Source organism: Labrus mixtus, chromosome 15 (genome assembly GCF_963584025.1).
Source record: "Labrus mixtus chromosome 15, fLabMix1.1, whole genome shotgun sequence".
NCBI classification, from domain to species: Eukaryota; Metazoa; Chordata; class Actinopteri; order Labriformes; family Labridae; genus Labrus; species Labrus mixtus.
The window spans coordinates 6,196,870-6,217,467 of NC_083626.1; the positions used below are offsets into that span (position 1 = coordinate 6,196,870).

At 40.2% G+C, this 20,598-nt stretch overlaps 2 protein-coding genes across 2 annotated transcripts; both read right to left on the minus strand.

Annotated features, from left to right (window-relative positions):
• Positions 1–8: 8 nt before the first annotated feature.
• On the minus strand, positions 9–8,683 carry LOC132990229 (rho guanine nucleotide exchange factor 7). The gene is made up of 11 exons (XM_061058370.1): positions 8,230–8,683; positions 5,953–6,079; positions 5,069–5,215; positions 4,772–4,858; positions 4,041–4,128; positions 3,819–3,955; positions 3,592–3,738; positions 2,457–2,543; positions 1,749–1,824; positions 1,560–1,636; positions 9–888 (listed from the first exon to the last, which is right to left on the minus strand). The coding sequence occupies exons 1-11, from the start codon at positions 8,322–8,324 to the stop codon at positions 760–762; spliced, it is 1,197 nt and encodes a 398-aa protein (XP_060914353.1). The 5' UTR covers positions 8,325–8,683; the 3' UTR covers positions 9–759.
• A 1,127-nt stretch (positions 8,684–9,810) lies between these two features.
• On the minus strand, positions 9,811–19,630 carry ttll10 (tubulin tyrosine ligase-like family, member 10). The gene is made up of 11 exons (XM_061057217.1): positions 19,402–19,630; positions 19,205–19,316; positions 18,853–18,971; positions 18,533–18,653; positions 17,271–17,356; positions 15,687–15,873; positions 15,433–15,604; positions 13,797–13,937; positions 11,269–11,385; positions 11,082–11,175; positions 9,811–10,933 (listed from the first exon to the last, which is right to left on the minus strand). Exons 1-11 carry the CDS (start codon positions 19,628–19,630, stop codon positions 10,461–10,463), a joined length of 1,851 nt encoding a protein of 616 aa, XP_060913200.1. The 3' UTR covers positions 9,811–10,460.
• Positions 19,631–20,598: the final 968 nt, after the last annotated feature.

The window sequence follows — 20,598 nt, forward strand, 5'->3', positions numbered from 1 at the left end:
AACCTTGAAACTGTTTAACATGAAAAAGTCAAACAATCTTTATTAGAGAAAAACATCAAATCGTTTATTAGTTTATTTTTCTTTATTACACATAAAACTCTACAATCTCTACATCTACATTTATTCATCATCTTTACTCTGACATGACCCTGTTCCTGTTTTTCACCCCATAAAGAGAGCTGGATGTGTCTTTCAGTGATGTAGTCAAGACCACACAAACCGAGACCAAGACCAGAATGCTTCGAGACCGAGACATTTAGGGAACAAGACCGAGTCAAGACCTTAAATATCACAGAAAAATCATCATCTTGTGTGCAGCGGGCGTGTCACTCACAGACTGTAACACCGGGAAGGTAACTGGGGGAAACAAATAATATTATGATTGAATTGAAGTTATTTGTTCTATTAGAAAGAGGCGTTTTCTAATCACAATATCGATGTGGAAATATAGCCAATCAGTGGTGGTCTTGACCAGTCTTGATTTAAAATCCTGAGTCTGTCCAGTCTGTGATCGTGTAAAAATGCTTTCGATTCTGAGACGAGACCGAGACCTTCAAAAAGACCAAGACCGATTTTTAAGTACTACAACACTACTTTCAGCCGCTCAAAGTGACTACATCATGTCAAAATCAGTGTGAGCATATTTCAGGACCACATCCCTGCTTCAAGATAAGTCATCAAAGTGTTATATTTACATACTATCTACACTTGAATATTTATATTTACAATCGTTTCTCAAGTTGCTCTGAATCTGAGGAGTTAGCTGTTTCCGTTGATGTGATGTTGGTCTGATAGCATCGGCTCCTGCGACTCCTTCCGGCTCCTCTGCACTTTTGGCTTGATGGGGGGTGCAGGAGGACTCACAGAGACGTGACCGCTTCTGTCCGGCTGCAGAGAAAACAGACACCGTGTTGATGCAAAGCTGCTGCACATTTAAAGGTAATATGTACATTACCTTTGGTGCACATGATTTTGTCTTGTAGACACAAACAGTTTAACTTAAAAGAAGAGTTTATTTTCCCTTTTATGTCACATGTCCAACATATTGTGCATGATTTACTGTCCCGACGACTTCCAAATAATCTGTGCTTCCAGCTCCAGTTCAGTTTGGGATTAGCATTGGTTATTTGAAGTAACTGCAGAAGAGGTCTGTGATTTGTTTCCCTTGGAGATCAATTTTAATTTGAAATTTCTACAGTGAATTACTTAAAATAATTTAGACATTGTTTGTCCCACACACACAACTCGGTGTATCTGTCTTGTGAACTGCAGCACTTTCACATATTGGCTGATTTAGTAGAAGTTACCAACATGAAACATGACTTTTATAAACTGGGTTGAGGCAGGTTTTATGCTGACTGTAAATAAAAACTGAAGATCAATAATAATTTTGATTTTAGAATGGATTCAATCCTGTTTTAAAGAAGTCAGCAACCATGCAGTTCCTCACAGCTGTACTTTGCCTTTAAGCCTCTTTAAGATAATTATTTTACCACTCCTACATTTTCTTTACCGTTAAAAGTATACTCCTTTAAAGATGTCACATGGTGCAGTCTTACCTGTTGTAACTGGAAGATCCAGTTCCAATAATCCTCCTGACAGGTACAAGAGACGAGCAGAGGCTCCACCAGCTCACCTACAACACAACCCCGATTAAAGTATACATAAGGAGTGTTTTCCTCAATTAATGTATTCTTTGATCTAGAGCTACACTTAATAAAAGAAGCATTGATGTTAGTACGGTTTACCTATGAGCTCAAACTCCAGGCGTCCAGGCAGCGCTGACCTCTCCACGGCTTTGATGCCATGTCGAGGTAACCTTCCCTGTGAGAGAGGACGCGAGAGAAAGAAATGATCAGAGTGAGCTGTGATGGAGTTTTCACTTCTCATAAACTCTTACTCTGATCATTAGCTTCCACATAGCTGTTTAATTGGTCGAAAAGTCAGTAAATGCAGGATGAGTCATGAGACATTTGAAACATTTTACAAGAAGATGAAAAACGGTTATTATTACGATTAATGAACACTTAACATAGAAATGTTGGATTAAAACCTTTTTTTTTTTCTGCTTGCTTGCTTCACATTTACAAATAATAATCATTTACCTTGGATTACCAATGCAACCTCACCATGCTAATGCAAGAGTTAGCTTAAACTTTGTGTTTTCTCCCAAAATATAAAATCAAAATGCCAAACTCAAGGTTTCAATACGGCGATGCACAAATCCACATTATGGTACAGATGACGACTGATGACAAAATCAGATTCAAGCTACAAACTGAGAAGCTGAATCACGTTGCAAACATCAGGTGTGAGTTACAAAATGTTCCGCCCACGCTACAGGTGGTGTATCAAGAGAACACGTGCTGTGTGAACATTAGCGGGACTCACCGTCATGCCACAGTGTTACAGGAGGTATTATTATGGGATTTTCCCATAGAGTCATTTTACACTACCTCATATCTTATATTCTGCCGTTTGTTGTCCACTGACAGCAGCAGGACTTCTTGAGGGAAGAGGACCATCAGTCGTTCCAGGAGTCCCTGCAAACACAAAGCCCACAATGTCTATAAGTCGTCCTGTTCAGATCAGCATATAAAATACTCTGACACTTAACCAAAGATTGATCCAAATCAAGGCTCCATAGAGTTGTATCCACTCAAGATACAGTTTGTTACAACTTGAGCCTTATTTTTCAAATTTTCTAGCCTCGATAATTTTCATTATTAGTAACAATCTGTCCTAAAGAATGCTGATGTATGCTAACAAGACTTTTCTTCTCTTACAGAATCACACTGTGTCAAAAGATTATAGAGGTCATGTACAAACTCACAGGCAAAAGTATGAGGGAGGAAATACGGAGTGAAGGATTTCTGTGGTAATGGGAGATGATTGCAAACATTCTGGTAGTTGGATAAAATAGTTCACTTTAACTTAAAGGAAGAATGTGTGACTTTCTGATCCAGTAGATGTCGCCCTTGAGCACCAGCATGAAACCAAAACAAACTGCTGTTTGGCGACACCTCCGCTATTCTGAAGCCTCCCCTCTCCTCCAGCAGCATACCTCCAACCCTCTCCCCTCACGTTCACAGGTTTTGAATTAGAATGCACCATGATTAAGCACCATTAAGTGTAAGCGGCAGACAAAATGTTCCTTTAATCGAGCTGCAATTGCCTGTGGTCTGCATGGTTGTGTTAGCATGCTAATGTTAGCACACCTTAGCTCATAGCTCCATATTGCACATAAACTGACATAGAAGGACCCTGATTTAAACACATTAATGTGACATCCAAGTAAACAGTGAGTATGTAATTCGTCCTTGACTAAAACAGCTTTATACACAAGGCCTTCCCGTCCATGTAAACATGATGTAAACACAGCTACAACAACAATACAGCTGTCTCGAGCTTCTCACTCATTGTAGACAGTCACGACTCAGATAGACATTAACAGAGGATATACTTGATTCCTGCTCTATTTAATTGTTGCACATTTTTCCTTTAAAATATGTGAAACAACACAAACAGTGTTTTAAAGTTGCAGATATTTCTCAGTCCATTATTACGATATTAAGGGATTTTTTTTATTACCTGTCTGTGTGTGTTGATGATATGGACAAAAGATATACATCCTGGCTGACCCATGTGCTGTATCGGTGAACCCTCCCACTGCCTTATGGGAGCCTGGAGTAAGTACTTTTTCAGTTCTTCTCTTTTCCAGTGCTCGTCACAGGGTAACTGGGGGAAAAAAACAGTGTACAGTCACTTTAATGGTTCTAATGTAAATCAACTACTTTCTATAAACAGTTGTTCATTACCAGATAGGAGAGCGCGCAGTGGGAGGGACTCATAGGTTGTGTCATTGATTTGTATTTTCTGTCTTCAACATGTTGCATCCATTTCTGTAAATCTGCAGCTCCGGCACATATGAACACCTTGGAGTCCACCATTGAACCTGGGTAGAAGAAGCAACAGCATGTATTAAGCTTTAAACCGTGTCACCATGCCTCAGCAGGACTGTGTCATTTCCACTGACTCACTGCTGATCTCGAACATGTGAGGCGAATGTGACGACTCAGAATCCAGAGAGACAGGTTGTAAGGAAACTCCAGAGAGGGGGAGGATGCCCTGTGAGACAGGAGGAAAAACATGTCATAAAATTGTGCTCCAGACATTCTCAAGACAAAACCAACCAGCGTCAATGCTGGACGCCATTATTCTGCGTGCAACAATGAATGCCCACTGGAAGCAAATTTGAGCAATGTGTAAACATGGGCACGCTGCGTTTTAAAATTGATCATACAATACAATACGATACATTACAGTATAATGCAATACAATGCGATACCATGCAATAAGATACCATGCGATGCGATTACGATGCAATACGTCTTATCTTCCTCTTGGGGCAATTTGTCTTGGACTAAAAGTGCTGCATAAATTAAGCTGCCTCCATTCATAAATAAATAAATAAAAACAATTAAAGCAAACAACCATCCACATGTAAACACAGAAGCACAAACCGATAAATGGTCAATGAACTTGAGCTTGTTTATTTCTTTTCTAGTCTTCTGAGCACTTTCACACCGCAGGTCACACTTACACATTCAGTATTCACACACTGATGGCAGAGGCTGCTATGGAAAGTGTCCATCAGTTTCAATATTAATGCCAATTGTACACATTTATACACCCCCGCGGAAGAACAAGATAAGAAGAAGATAAGATATAGATGCAGTTGTCCTTTTAAAGGAAAATGCACAAACAATACCCCATAAATGAAGTCTTGTCTTGTGTGGTCGAGGGAGAGGATCAGCAGATGGAAAGAGAACAACACCAGGAAGTGGTCACTGGTTTCCTGTGAGATCAAAGAGAAGTGAGAGTTAAGACTAAAGACACAGAACAAGCTAAAATAATACATCACTGACAGATCATTGAGAGTCTATATGGTTGTTAATTAACATCTGTCTGTGTGTTTTCACAAAGATAAAAACTATGAGGTGATTCTCAACTTTTAAATGAGCCCCTGTGGGATGATTTTTTAAAGGAGCCTAAGGGGCTCTGTTACCTGTGTGTAGCTGTTGTAGAGAGACACAAGCGAGGAGTGGATGATCTCTCCATACATGTGTGGAGGCTGGCCCTCCCAGTCTCTGATTGGCTGCTGGGAGTAAATCCTTTGGTGCAGCTCCTCTCTGCTCCTGCCCCACAGTACCACCTGCAGACACAACACTGTATCAGCACATATCTCTCATTTTGAACTTTGTCTTTTTGAAGATTTGAAGCTTTTCTACTGTGGCTGCTTTCCCAATGTGGTGTACTGTAAGTTGCTTTTTTCTGTTAAATAGTACCTTCATAATGTTGATCCTTCTTATATCAGTATTTATATTTGGCTCCATGTTCCATAATGTGGTGAGTCATGCATTACACAGCAGGTTTGAGTCTGTTTCAGGCCTCCAGTCGTTGTTTCTTTGAGCATAATAGAGAGGAATCTGTTTCCAAACTGTATCTCTCTTGGATGAACAAACGCTTTAGGAATCGTGTTGTGTTGTTCCTTAGAGGGTTTTGACATTTCATATTTAGACAATTGATCATCCAAGTGGAAACACAGCAGTGCTTCCTGGGGGGTTTTTTGTGTGTGAAGTTTGAATCACCTCAAACAGGGACTGCAGAATCTCTCAGTTTTGTCATGGAAATTTCCCTCAATATGTGTGCAGTGTGTCTGACCTCAGATCATAAATAACAGCTCAGGGTGGAAACAGTTAATGTTCATACAGTTAGAGGCACATCTCCACACGCTCTGTGCCTGGGCACCAAAGATGCTTCAAATGAAAAACAAGCCTGTGAATTAAATGTGCATGATGATGTGCAAAATGAAGTTGGTCACAGTCCTACATCAACATAGACACACAAACACGAGTGCACACACACACACACACACACACACACAGTAACCTCTTGCTCCTTGTGTTGTATCGAGGGGTAGCGCAGCGGAGGTGGAGGTGGTGGTGGTGGTAGATGATGCTCTTCTCTGCTGCTTCTCACTGACAGCTGAAGCCTCGTTTCTCCCAGACTCCACACCCTGAACAAACACACGTGTTGTTCACACATTTTACCACACATCTTTGTCACGTAGCAGCAGCAGCAGCAGCAGTCAGAGCTGACGGTGTGGTACAGTGGTTAGCTTCATGGCCTCATTGTAGCATGGACATGGGCTCAGTTTCTGCTACTTTTTGTTCTGCATGATGAATGTCAAAGTACCTGTTCTTGTGTGGTTGTTTCCTGCATCTTAATGTAGGTCAGGCAGAGCTGCCCAAACCTTTAAGCCCCTGTTTGTATGTGTTTCATTAGGGTGGATGCTTGGACTTGCTACGCCCATGGTTACCAATAGGAAACAATATTGAGACTCCAACGCAACAAGCAACCATATCTAAGGAAATGAGCCCAAGATAGCTACTCGGCTCACACTGCAACCAGTAACAGAGCGCTGATCATAGAACACAACCCCTCCTCAGCCCATGCTTCCTCTGGTTGCAGATAAAAACCACTGATCAGCAAAAATAAATTAGCAGCAGCTTTGGGCCCTCAGCTATAACGTCCCCAACTAAGCCTGCACACTCTGTAAATGACTTACATTTCTTTATACATACAACAAATAACCTCAATAGAGGACATTAAGCAAAGAATCTGAATCTAGATTTCTTATTTTAACACTGATGCCTAAATAAGTAGAGTGCCTAGGTGTCAAGATGTTTCCTCTCTGCTTGTCTAGCTCTGTAACTCTCTGTTGGTCTTTGGGGAGAGATACATGGATTTGGGTGAACTTCAGTAAACTCGTCTATAGTCAGCAGTACTTCTCTGTTTGGGGTGACACTATGTGAAACTCCTTACAGTGCTGAATCCTTTCAATACAAGTTTTAAGGTATCAGTCGCGTTGGTCATAAATTTGCCTGGAGTATATACTTCTGTTTAGTGTGACATTCGTCCATGCCCCATTTGCAACTTTTAAATCAAACGTCAAATGGAGAAAGGTTCAGAAATGTAAAGAAGGTTGGGAATGGCAGTAAGATGGTTCAATTGGGAAATTGTATTAATAGTTTCAAACTCAGCTTGGGGGGGGGGGGGGGGGGGGGGGGGGCTTTATCGGCTCTAAGGTTGTCAAAATACAATTTTGCATCAGCTCTAATGCGGTTTCTGACAATCAGAAATTATCTTCATTTTTGACATCAATGCATCTCTTTTTTTGTGTCTGTGCTGGAGGGTCTCAGCCTTTTGTTTTACGGGGGGAACGACTGCTTTAAACATTCATAATATATTGACACATGTAAGAAGTTGTTTGTCCGTTTCAACCCGGCCTACATGACACTTCATTTCTGATTGAGTCCCTCATCTATTTTTGCCTCTTGATAACACTCTGTGTTGTAACAGGCCTGTGACCATGTAGCAATCATTTAGCAGCCACGCATAAGGACTGTTAACCACTGTTGTCATTAACCCATTGTAATCCCCCCTGCCTTAAAATGAGCGGGGGATTTGTGCCGCCCTGCCTGTATTTAGGGCCTCCATGCGTCAGCCATTGTCTTATAGTAATCTGCTAATCACATCAGTGCAGCATCACCGAGTCCCCCAAGTTCATGTTTGGTAAATAAGAGCCAATTAGTTCTCCCGTGTTGTTGTTCTGCAGGGTGCTGATGGGTGGAAATCATATTTAAGAAATCTGTTGTTCTGCAGGTGTTGTCATGATGATTCACTATTTTAAAATAACCTTTTAATTTGAAGGTTTTAGATTAAAAGCAAACCCTGTAGCTGTGTAAAAAAACAAACAAGAATAAAGTGAAGTTCCCAGGTGAAGAAAGCTTTGAAAAGGGGAATTCTCCTTTTGTTTGACATTCTGTGTAAAAAAAACGTAATGAAACCATAAAGGTTGAAAGAGAAGCTGCTACAGTGTTTTCTCCGGTGCACAGAGTGTGGCCGGGCACTTCCTCCTGCAGAGCTTGCTGATACACAAAACCACATTAAAGCAAACCTAACAAGCAAACTAAAGTCTCTGAAGCGGAGGACAAGCAAAATAAATATAACTTAATTCACATTTCAGATCAGATAATCCCCTAACATCCACTTTAATATTTAGTTTCAGCATACAAGTGCTGCCACAGTTGTGTACATTTCCCACTATTTGTTTTCTATTTTAAGTTTCTAGCTTTAAACTGGAATCTTGTTCTCATGTCTTACCCTAAATTGTCTCCAGAGAGTTCCAGGAGCTCGATCTCATCGGGGCCCACCTCGTCCACTCCAGTATGCCTCTGGGTCACACTGCAGCATCCCATGGTGGACGAAGACTCTGTCCCTCTCTGCCTCTGTCTCAGCTTCTAGTTCACACACTGAGCACCATCTGCCCAGACAATCATCCCCGCTGCGTGTGTGTGCCACGCTAAAACCAAAGAGATAACACAAAAAGAGGATATTGTGTGCCGAAGACTGGGAGGGAGGAGGAGAGGGGGTAGTGCTAAGCTCTAGTTCCCCCTTTTTGCCAGCATGTAGTTCATGTTTCCAGACAGGCTCAAAACGAAAGGTGCAAACGCTTTTGAAGAGGAATTAAAGATAAAAGTGGCTAAAAAGTTTTAGTCAAATCGCAGCATATGGTTCCTTCCTGTCAGTTGTCTGTCTGACTGAGCTGCTTCCTCAGTTTGGTTTTCTAACACCCACACTGTCGCGCTCGTATGAAAAAACAAGTGTGATTCAAAGCTGATTATTATTAAAAAAAAACGCATCGTCCTCCTCATGTGGATAAGTCATGCTCTCTGATGCTCTCAGTCTCCTCGCTGTGGATGAAGCAAGCATCCTGTTGGGAAAGATGGGACCATAAACCCGCCTGTGTTTACATGCAACAGAGTCTGAATGTGGATGGAAGTGAGATAATTATTAATTATGAAACAGAGAGGTGAAGGGCTGCAGTCAAAACAACAAGCCACAACAACTGCAGAGTGGAGCTTTGTGTTGATCTTTCAGGTTAGAGTTACAGTGAGGTGTTGCATTGGAGGTGTTTGGACACGATCATGTCTGAGTGTCTCACAGGGCAGGAGCTGCTCTCGGACGTGACCGGTTGATATTTGGCAAAAATTACACATAACAGGACTAACAGTAAGATGACATCATAATAAAACAACAGACGCAGCAAGTACATTTTAAAAAAGATAAAACAGGAAACAGACAAAAGTAAGACAAAATAAGTACATGGATCTCCTCAGTTTGTACTGTTTGTACAGTTCTAAATAATCCAGGTCTTCACTCAAGATGATTTCTCTTCATTTTAAATCATGCTGTGCCACTATCCTTTAGTTTGTTGTGGTTTTCTTTTTTTCTAAATTATTTTTGCATCATTCTTGTAAAATACCTAAATACACTGTGACCCTTTGCTCTACTTATAGCTTATGAGCCCTCCATCATCAGAGGGAAAATCTGTTTTTAAATCACCATCAAAGCTGTCCCTCTTTAGGGACAATAATGAACCTGATTTGTCTTAAGTGTAGGTCTGCTGTGGTTAGCGCTGTTGTCTCACAGTGAGAAGGTTCCTGGTCCGTTCTCGGTCGGACAGGAACCTTTCAGTGTGGGGCACGTGTGGGTTCTCTCCGGGTACTCCGGCTTCCTCCCACAGTCCAGAGACATGCTAGTGAGGTTAATTAGTGACTCTACATTGTAGGTGTGAATGTGATTGAGGCTGGTTGTCTGTCTCTTTATGTCAGACCTGCGAGCTCCCCCGACCCCAAATGGGAAAAGCGGAATAGATAATGGATGGATGAAGCAGGAAATGCAGCTCAAAGTGCTTCTTCATAAGGAAAATAAATGCACATGAAACAGACAGAATGAACAGCAAATAAAGTCAAATGTGCCGTCATATCAGGTGGAAAACAAAGCCTAGTGATCAAAATAAAAATGTAAATCACTGACATAAAATGCACAAGGTAAATGAGACCTTATGGCATACCGAATATAAATCAGGGGGAAAGTTAAACAATGTGTAAGACAACTGTATAAATAAATAAATATAGTCAAAGAAGTGCAGCAGTAAAGAAACTGGTTTCAAGAAAGTCAAATGTAGCTAAATGGCAAAGAAGAGGGATGAGGTTTGTCATAATTCAAGTTTTAAATAAGAGGATATGTTATCACTTTTAGCATTTCTTTGTGTATTAAACTGACAGTAAAATATCAATGAATGTCCAAACATTTGACTTTTTTCAGAAGTTCTTTAGTTCCGAGCAGTTTGCATAATTACACATCACATCTCCTCTTTGGTCTCAACACTCAACTTTGAGTCTTCTCCGGGATTTTCCTCCCCAAGCTCCTCTCTTCTTTCAGGTTTGCCTCCACATACTGTACATGTATATGTACAGGAGGAGATCCAGCATACAAAGGGGACGCTGACTTTGTTGTCTGAGGGGATTCACAGATAGAGACAGCTTTACTCACTGATGGTGATGACATCGACGTGATGTCTTCTCCTGAGTCGCTGAGTGCTGCAAGTCGTCCACAGCCTTCAACTGATGGTGAAAAGTGCATTTGCTCAACTTGAGTTCAACCCGAGGCCTGGCCTTCTTACATTTTACAATCTGTGTGCTATGACTGTTTGGATGTGAAGATCTGTGCGGAGAGAGACGGCGCCGATGGAGATGTGAGGAGGACATTGACTGACTGTCCTCTGAAACATTCACAGGTGTATCAGGGGACGCTGAGGGCAAAGCTGTGCTCTCATTCCCTGACTTACATCTCCCGACTTCAGTCTTTTTGGATCTCTTCTGATTGAATTGACTTTTGCTGCAGGCCAGCTCTGTATCGGGAGGAAGCTCTCCATTATACAGCAGCACAGACTCTCTTCGGCTGTCCAAAGGGAGAATGGTCTGTCTGAGACGACACTTGTTGAAGATCTCCAGAGTTAAATCTAGAGAAGAGGGAGAGAAGAGGGAGAGACAGCAGGTAAAAACTGTTGGGAGGTATCACACATCAGCCTGTCAGGAGACACATCAGTAAATATTTGATGAAGGGGATTTTGACTTAAAATCGAATAAACCTAAAAATCATGAGCTCACCCAGTGTCTCCACAACAGTGCTGGGTATCACCTCTTTCAACACATCACAGTTGGTATGCAGAGCAGGGTTACAGTTCATCTCCAACAGCCACACCTGGAAGAAACACATAAAGACACTATAAAAATATATATATATATATATATTATAATAACACAAAGCATTTAACATTTTGTGCTCATCACCCACCTTAAAGTCCTCATCAACCATGAAGTCACAGCCAATCAGGTCGAAGAAGCCCAGTCGGCGTTCCAGCTTCGATTTGACAGCTAAGAAACATTGCAACATGATCTGCTGCATGCGTTTCTGGTGTTTAGAAAGGAAACACAAATTAGGGGCAGGAAATGTATGTGCTGATTAAATACATATATAAAATACAGCTCCACTAAAGCAGCCACTATCTAAGTCTGAGCTGAGTCTTAGCATGAGGTTTTTTCTTCACCACATAAAGATGTGTGTCAAAAGAGTTCGCAGTGCTATTATTCATTTGAGATGTCTGTCTTCTGTTAAGTGCTGCTTGGTTGAAAACAGCTGCCTCCTGATGCTGGAGGTGCAGCAGATGAGAGAGAAATGAGCTCGAAAACTAAAACAACAAGCTTGAACAAGTTCAAACACCTAGGACAGAATAAAGAAATATTTATTTGCATCACCTGCCACTGTATGAAGAGCGGGATGTTCGGCAGTCATCGCAATTGTAAAATGCTCTGGAAGTTGAAATGAACCGATCTTTACAGAAATTGACAGTCAACACAGATAACTGCCTGCCATGATTTAAAGTCAAATGTGCCGTCTTTCTTTGGAGAAATGTGCATACTGTATGCTGTCAGAGGGGAAATATGAGACACTTCTGGACAGTTCCTAAAAAGTGATCAGGCTGAAATGAATGAGTGATATAAATAAATAGAAGCTAAAGTACTTCCTGAATCTAATTTGTTTCTAAAATACATTCTTACTCATAATTATTGTAGGAGATGATTTAGTGTGTGTGTGTTTATGTAGTGTATTTCACCGGTTTTGGTTTATATGTTTATTATTTACTTTATTTGGACACTAGGTGGTGATAATTGATCATTTGGGTTAATTGGTCGGCCGGTATGTTCGAGTGTTTATAGGTCACTGTGGAACAGGAAATTATGTCATTGGTGGTGGGAACATCGATTTTTACCTGTCGTAGTGTGACATAAACGAACGACAACAAACATTTATAATCACGGGAACAAGAATTCATCATATGATCATCACGGTTTGTCTGCTTCATGTGACAATAAACAGGAACTTCATTTTGGACATTTGTCTATTTTTACACATTAATACCTTTCCATATACCTAAGTAAGTGACTTAAAGCATGATTAGAAATTTGACCTGGTGGCGCGGTGGTTAGTGTGTTAGTGTTTGGAGGTCTGAGGATAGTGGTCTGACCTGTGGTTCCATTCCCCAATCTCTCTCTCTCTGAGTTCTGATTCTATCCACTGTCCTATCTCTACAATAAAGGCACAAAAAGCCCAAAAATAAATCTTTAAATAAAAAAAAAAAAGAAATTTGGACATCAGATAGTCATTTCAATGATTATTATTCTAATTATTCATTTATTCATTGAATATTTTATTTTTTCTGGGATATCTGATATTTAGGTTTGTTGGAGAGGGATGTTGATCATACGTCCTTTGATGCCAAAAAAGCGGCTTTCAGTTTGTCATTGTGTCTTACTTACAGGTGTCATCTTAACATCCTTCATAAGATCTGTCAGAGACATTAGCTCAAAGTGAACCCGAGACCAACTGAAGGAAGATGAGCTAAACGTTGTCATTCCAGTGAAGTAATATAAGTTTTGATATGACTGCCAATGAGCGTGTTCTTATCCCAATACATTAGCATGACAGGTCTGTAAAGTTTGGGGAATTCAAAAAGGCAGATCTTTTAAAGGAAATGCACAAATTAAAATCAGCAGATGATGATTACTGTGTCAACAAGATTCTGACTTAAGTCTGACATTAGTCCCTAATAATATTCAACAACAAAAAATGAAAACCCTACATCCCTTCACCCCATAATGCAGCTTCCTACTGTGAGGTAATGACAGCAGTTTAATGCTGTACTGTTACTTTGTATTTAAAATATGGAGGCTTCAACAGGTTTTGTCTGAGTTGTCAGTTGAAGATCCCGGAGTTATTTTCTCAGACTTCATAACAAAAGCTCTACATTAAGAGCAGGTTGTTGACTGTACTCTTAATACTCGGGCGGAGTCACAGAAGACATCATGAGGCTGTTTTCACAGGCAGTGTTTTACTCCCATCACCGGTGAACTGACTCTAACATTAGAGGACATTTGAAGGAGTGTCCATTTAAAAGTTTTAGTAATAGCTATGATTTATAGAGATGTAAGGCATATTTGTAATCAGAGAGTGTGGTGGCTCGACGGGAAGGTTTCTGTCAGATGAAACAGACATGTTAGAGTTTGATTTTTCCATACAGAAACAATGGAGGGGAAAAAAGGTTCAATATGTGTATTTTGTTCTTTCTGTTTGTTGTACTGTAAGGCACCATGGATTAAAATGACCCCCAAACAGCACATTTGATTCTGGTAATAACATGTTGTAGTCAGACAGGAGTGAGATCATCCGAGCCTAAACCACAATCTCAATTAGCTGCAAGCACCAACAGCCTTCACTGTGATGGTAATTGGTCCCTGAGAGCTACAGCACACAGCAGCACTCACTGCAAAGACGCCCAGCACCCAGTCCCCGGGCAGACCATTGGCAACCTGAAACCTGTCGTTGACGTAGGTGTTGAAGCTCTCCATGGACCATACTGTGTCCTCCTTCAGCTGGCTGTACAGAGGGTTCTTCTTCTGCATGTACTGGAGGCCGACAGCAGGGGGACCACAGACACATGAAGCAGGAGAGAGAGACAGTTAGTGCCAAAGGTTAGGCCAGAGGATCTATTTTAACCTCTCTGGAAACAACGTGGAAAAGTCATTTCAACATATATAGGATGCAAATATGTCTCCAACATTGTCATGAATTATATTGTCGTGTTTCTTTTTAAAAAAAATTGAGCTAAAGTGAAGTCAACAGTGTCATTAACAGGTTGAAGCTCCCGTGAGAAGTTTTTATCTGGTAATGAAGCAGTCTGAAATGAATACAGCTGCCTCCTCATGACAGACAAAAGCAAACAGAGCATCACTAAGAGGATTCATTAGAGTTATTTTACATGCCTCTTATCCCTACCATGAGGTTAGTGTCAGATAGAGAGAATGACTGTACACTGCAGAAACAGCCTTTTTTTTTTAATACCACGCCAAAGATTCATTGTGTAGCTGACAGCATCAGAGAGGAGAAAGGAGGATCATCAGAAAAAGATTAGCAAGGAGAAAAAAATGTCTGACTTTGTCCACAGGGGGCACTCAAATTCAACACAACCCCAGAGTTCCTTGCAGAAGCTTGTACAAATTGAACTATGACATCAAATTCAAATCAAACAGCATCATATTTTAATCAAGCTTATCATTTAGTCAGAGTGCCTTTAACTCAACTCTAATTCAAAATTTCCACTCAGCAATTGAACATTGTGTTGATCATTAACTCAATTAGGCTATGCATACCTTCTTCTTACTTATTTTTTCTACTTACTGACGTTTTTGAAAACCTAATACTTGAGTCTAGCACGCTCTCAATGTCATCTTAGTATGCCGCCAGGTTTGCATGCATTCAGCTAATTAATGGAATTGTAAAAAGGGAATCGTAACCTTTTTGATTGCTACAAAAATCGTAATATTATGTAAAAAGGTTAAGTCATTTTGAGTCAGTTGTTTCAAGTCTAAGTCAAGAGAAAGTATTCAAAGTCAAATTGCGTCCTTAAGACAGTTCTGAAGTCCTTCTTTGACTCCAGTCTGACCATAGACTGCACAAAACACGGACGTAGTCTTAATGAAGTCACCCTCAAAGTCTCAAAGTTACATTCGACCTATACAAAACAGGCAAATGGGTGGAGCTAAGGCAAACATCGAGCCTCCTGGCAAACAGCTAAAACATGTCAGTCAAATCAATTATGAAAATGTAGCATAACTCTTAGCTATAACATCAGCAAAACAGATAAATATTCAGTGCAGGAATGTTTCACCAAGCAAAGAAGTTAAGATTGTTTGCATGGAGGTAACACAAAGGCCAGACGTGGAATAAATTGTGGACTGGTTTTTCATAAAGTCTCAGGACTGAGATGTTCCTGTAGCAGTGACTTAAGGCTATATATAAAACCAACACTTGCATGAAACCATTTCTTAATTATTTTGAAGGCTGTGTGAAGGAGTTGGTATTGACTGCCTTGTTTAAAATAGTGACAGTGTCATGGTGTACCTGATTGGTCAGGTGTGTAGAGAGGTTGTTGGAGCTGGGGTCGTAGAGGTCACAGGTAAGTCGTACATATCCATGACGAAAGAAAACCATGTAAGGTGCGGTGCAGGCGATCAGAAGGAAAGAGCGCACATCAAACTTTTTGCCTTTCAGGAGCAGCGGCTTCTGGATGTAACTGAGAGAAGAATGCAGACCTGATGATTGTGTCGTCATGGTATACATACAAAAACATCATGTACCCCGGTATATCTACTAACTGTTGGACGATGCGAGCCTGAGGCTGACGATGCTGCGTCCTCCTGCTGGCCTGTCGGCCCTCTGCCTGCTCCAGCTTCAGTCTGAAGGCGGATACGTCCTCTGGGCTCTTCATCAGAAAAATACCTCTGCCCTGGTTCATTCCCGTCGGCTTACAGATCCACATTTGATTCCTGTTGTTGCTTACACCTGCTAAAAATCATACATTCAATTGGGGGAAAAAAAAAAGTTTGACAAGTTTCTAAATCTTTGAATTAGAATCAGCACTGTGTCCTAAATCACACACACTCGCTCTTTGAACTATGTAAAAATCATGTCCAGAAACTCAAAAGGTCATTTATGCAAGTACTGTATTGTGATTAACACTTCAAAGTTTTGGTTTTTGAGGCTACTCCACTACAATGTGAAGATAAATATTCTACTCGCTTTATCTGATAGCTGTCTCTGACACCTCCTTAGAATATTAACCAAGTTTAAAAAAACATGATGCAGCGTGATACGATCAACTATAAACTATACCGGACAGAATATAAAGAAGTCAAAGTCTCAAACGCAAACACAACATTTAGGAAAACTCTTATAGTTTTTTTTTTTTTTTTGCTGACCACAATTCAAACATTTGCAACACACATTAACACTAAACACTAGTGTCCATGTAGGAGATTTAAAATCTCAAACCAACTATTCTTTATTGAAACTATTTCAAACTGTTCGCTGCTCTTCTTCCTCGTAACTTGAAAATATGTTGAGATATGAGATATATATGTCGAGAAATAAGTGCTTCAACTCAACCAGCTCCTACATCACATTGCTGCTAACATCTTGGTGGATCAAGTCCTCTGATGAAGGCTACTTTTTAGTACAATGTTAATTTTACTGTTGTGGCTATTTCTTGTTTCTTTCAGGACATTTTTTTGTGAGTTTGCTCTACTTGAGGTATCACATTTTAAGGCCATTTTTATCCCCTGGTTTGTCCCCTTGTCTTCTTTATGACAGCTTCAATCGTCACCAGAGATTTAATCCAGCTGTCCAAGTCCCTTTTGTTTATTCTATGATAAGCATGTTTGTCTTAACATGTGCACCATTTTCTGTATGTCTTCAGACAACATAATATACTGTGCATATTGTCACCAGTTCTTTACATAGAGGCTTTTCTACTTATATATCCAACAGACATTGTTTGTTTCATGTCAGTGCTGCAGCTCTATATTAAGATCCTGCTGAGAGTTTCTCCTCGTGTTTGTGTCTCAGCCCTGCCCTCTGCTGACTCATCTCTATGGCAACAGCATGTTCCCCTGGTGATTTTATCAGGGCCTTATGGGAGGTGAAGTGCATTATTTTCCAACGTCCTCAACCTGTTTGATTGAACAATCACCAAGGAGACTGTGGTGTTAACGCTGCTGGGTTCAAACTATTCTCCTTTATGTCACTGAAGGTCTGACAGGTTGAGTTTGATTTATCTTATTTTCATCTGGAGCCCACTAACCAAACACAGATCCGGTCTGACCAGTGCTGCGTTCCTGTTGTTGTTGCATCAGTTTACATTTGTGTGAGGTTAATGTAGGTGAGAAGTTGAAGCATTTTACCCTCCTGCTGGGCAAAGAAAGCCGCCCTCTCTTCCCTCATGTCCATGCGGAAGGTAGTGGGAATAAACTCTTCTATTTTTAGCCTCCTGTTCAGGAAAACAAAATAAGGAACAAGACGCAGTTAGTGTGTTTTAGGAACTGCTTTGGCTTCAGTTTAAACAGTCACATATTGAAAATATCAGGAGGATCTACAGAGAGGCCAGCTTGAGAAAAAGAAATGTAGTGATTCATTTTCTAAGTCTTGTAGAAATCATCTTCTCTCCTTTGTTGATGTTGATGATATTCCTCAAAGTCCCTGCGTTCAAGCAGATCATTTTTGTTTGAGGCTAACTTTTTCTCACAGGAAGAAAACATAAATTATTTCAGCCCCTTTTGAAACTAAAGACTCTGGAGGCCCAAAAGAGAATAACAAACACACAAAAAAGAGCCCAGCTATTTTTTACAACTGCCAATCCGTTTTTCAGTGACCATCATGTTTGAGCTTAACATTTAAAAAGTAACTGTGCCATTTAAAGTTCAGGTTTGTTTGAAATCAAAGGCATACTGTTCAAGTTAGTATGTTTTATGAAATTCCAAGAAGTAATATAAACTATTACTATTTATTTATGTCAAAAGAAGAATAATTTTACAGCTAAACAGATGTTAATCCACCCCAGTTAGCTAGAAATGCCAAAGTCACAATATTCACCCAGTTGCATATTAGCATGCTAATTAGTAGCATACTAGCTGCTTACAGTATTAGTCATTATTAAGCACTTATTATTACCTTACTCTACATGAACATAGTCTGTAGCTCATAGGTCATTAACTAAGAGTTTACCCTCCTTATTACTGCTTATTGATAATAAGTTAGGAAGTTGTTGAACATGAATTTTGATCGTAATATGCTTTTGCTTACGTCCCCCTTAAGGTAGAAGTCAGCAAAAGCTCAGTGGGCTCAGGCAGGTGCGAGTGTGCCTGATATTTAAACCGTCTCAACTCCGCTTCAAACAAAAACAATAATCCAGTAATAATAATAATAATGATAAGATCACGTCTTGACTGCATGAACATGTGTCACAGAAATTAATCACATAATGGATTATGTTTAAATGTTCATATTGTTTGCCATTCTTACAAGTGCATAAACAAAATAAAATAATGTCTGTGTTAGCTGTGTCAAAGAAGTTCTCTGTGATATTTCTGATTTGAATTAAAGCAACCTGAAGGTTTGATAAATCACAAGCAGAAAGGGACAGCAGATACTCTGTCATCTGTTTCACCTTGATCTTCTGCCGTGGTTGACTTTGCTGCTGACTCGCTCGTACTCCCGCAGACTGCTGAGGAGGCCGATCTTAGTGGTGAGCACCTTGTTGTTGGGAATCTGGTACATCAACTGTTCACCTATGGACAACACATGAGTGGAATATTATATACTTGTTATTTACAAAAATCTAATTCTGGTTAACTTAAGAGTTGCAGAACTCGAGTTTCCTTCATTTTATCTTTTCCCAGAACATGAAAGTATTGTGGGTACATTTTTACATTTTATTGTAAAATAGAGCTTTTATTATCAAAAGGTAAATCACACATCATACTGTACCTTCTCTGAAGTTACTGTAGTTGGCTGAAGATTTGGTGTCACACCACTTGAGTTTGAAATCCTTCCTGTGCTTGTTGTGAATCCTTTTCCATCCTCTGCTCTCACAGTAACTGCTCACTCTGAAGGAGAGGAAATCAATCAAATACTTCTGCTTTAATAACACAAAGACCCAGAGGTCAGAGGCCACAGGTAAAGCCAGGTGAATGATGTCATCGCTTAGATAAGAGCAAATCCTTCCTGTCTGTTTATTTAATTTATAACCGCATGTTTACTAAATTACATATGTCCACTTTGAATGTGATCATTTGTGATTTTTTTTCCTCTCTTCTCTTTATTCCAAATCCTGACTCACATTTCCGCTCCATTTGTTCCTCCCATGAAGAAGAAAGGCCCAGACCCGTGGGGCTCCTCCACCCGACGCTCCCTGTTCGAATGTTTCTGCACTGGAAGCACATTTAGACCAGCTTAATTGTGTTTTAGTATGCTTTAAAAACAACAACATAAATACAGGAACAACAACAACTGCCATCACACTTTTCCACCTCACACCTGATTCTAAATCCTTGGCTTCCTGGATGTCGGTCATGTGGGAAAACCTCAGCGTCTCCTCTGTCTGGCCCTGCTCCAGTCCACCTTCTGATGTCACTTCCTGCATGCTGCTATGGTCAGGTGACTGCAGCGTTTCTCCTCCTCCCTCCTCCTCCTCCTCCTCTTGCCTCCTAAGGCTACATGCAGGTTGGTTTTGCCCACAGTGAACCTCCACTATCTCTTTCTCCATCTCTTCCTCCTTTTGCTCTATCGGTCCTGTCTCCTCTGATGGGCCCTCGCTGCACTCACCTCAGGCTGACACTAACTGTGGGAGAAGATGAGAAATGTTCCTACATGATACACAAGTGGGCTCTTACAGAAATGAGGAGAGTAAACTGAAAATTTTGAGGCAATTGAGAGGAACCATGAAGAGAACTCGTTTACACTAAATCTATAATAATTCTTGTTAGTGTTGTTTTGCTTAAATATATTTTTAATGAGCTAAGCCAACATTGTGACTGTATTTATGGCTGTGTTAGTCTATTGGTCAGCCTATTGGTCAGCGTACTAGTTAGCGTGCAAGAACAAATGTTGAAGGCATTCATTGTCCTCACAAGATGTCCCAGTAACTTAAGTCATTTCCTGACTTTCAGACATAAAGTGAAATATCTCAACATCTGAGGTGAATCAAAATGCCTCCACAGCACAGAGAGGATCAACACTTAATAATAGTCTTGTTGACCGTGTTTGCAGATTTATACTGTCAACAGTCTCTCTTATAAAAGTAGTATAAGCTGCAAGCAAGGCTTAGCATCAACACAGTCAGAGTCCAGGTCAAAAGAATTAACTCATGACTGTATGCAGTACAAACTGTTAAGTCCCACTGAGAAAATTCAGGACTTTTGGACATACTTTTTTATTGAATTGGCTACCCTCAAGATGAGTGATATAACTTCTGCTTATTGTCAAGTTAGCATTTGAATTGCTATTTTTTTTTCTTTTTAAATACACAACATTACCACCACAGCAGTTAAACAAAGTTGTATTTCTATGTTTTGGGAAAATATAAGCATTATAACCCACTTGATATATAATACAATACTTTGTTTTTTCAACTATACACTCGACAATCACTTTGGCTCATGTTGTCTTTTTATAGTCCCCAAAGTGTAGGTGCCTCTCCTTTCCATCACCATCAAGCACCATCTCAACTTAATA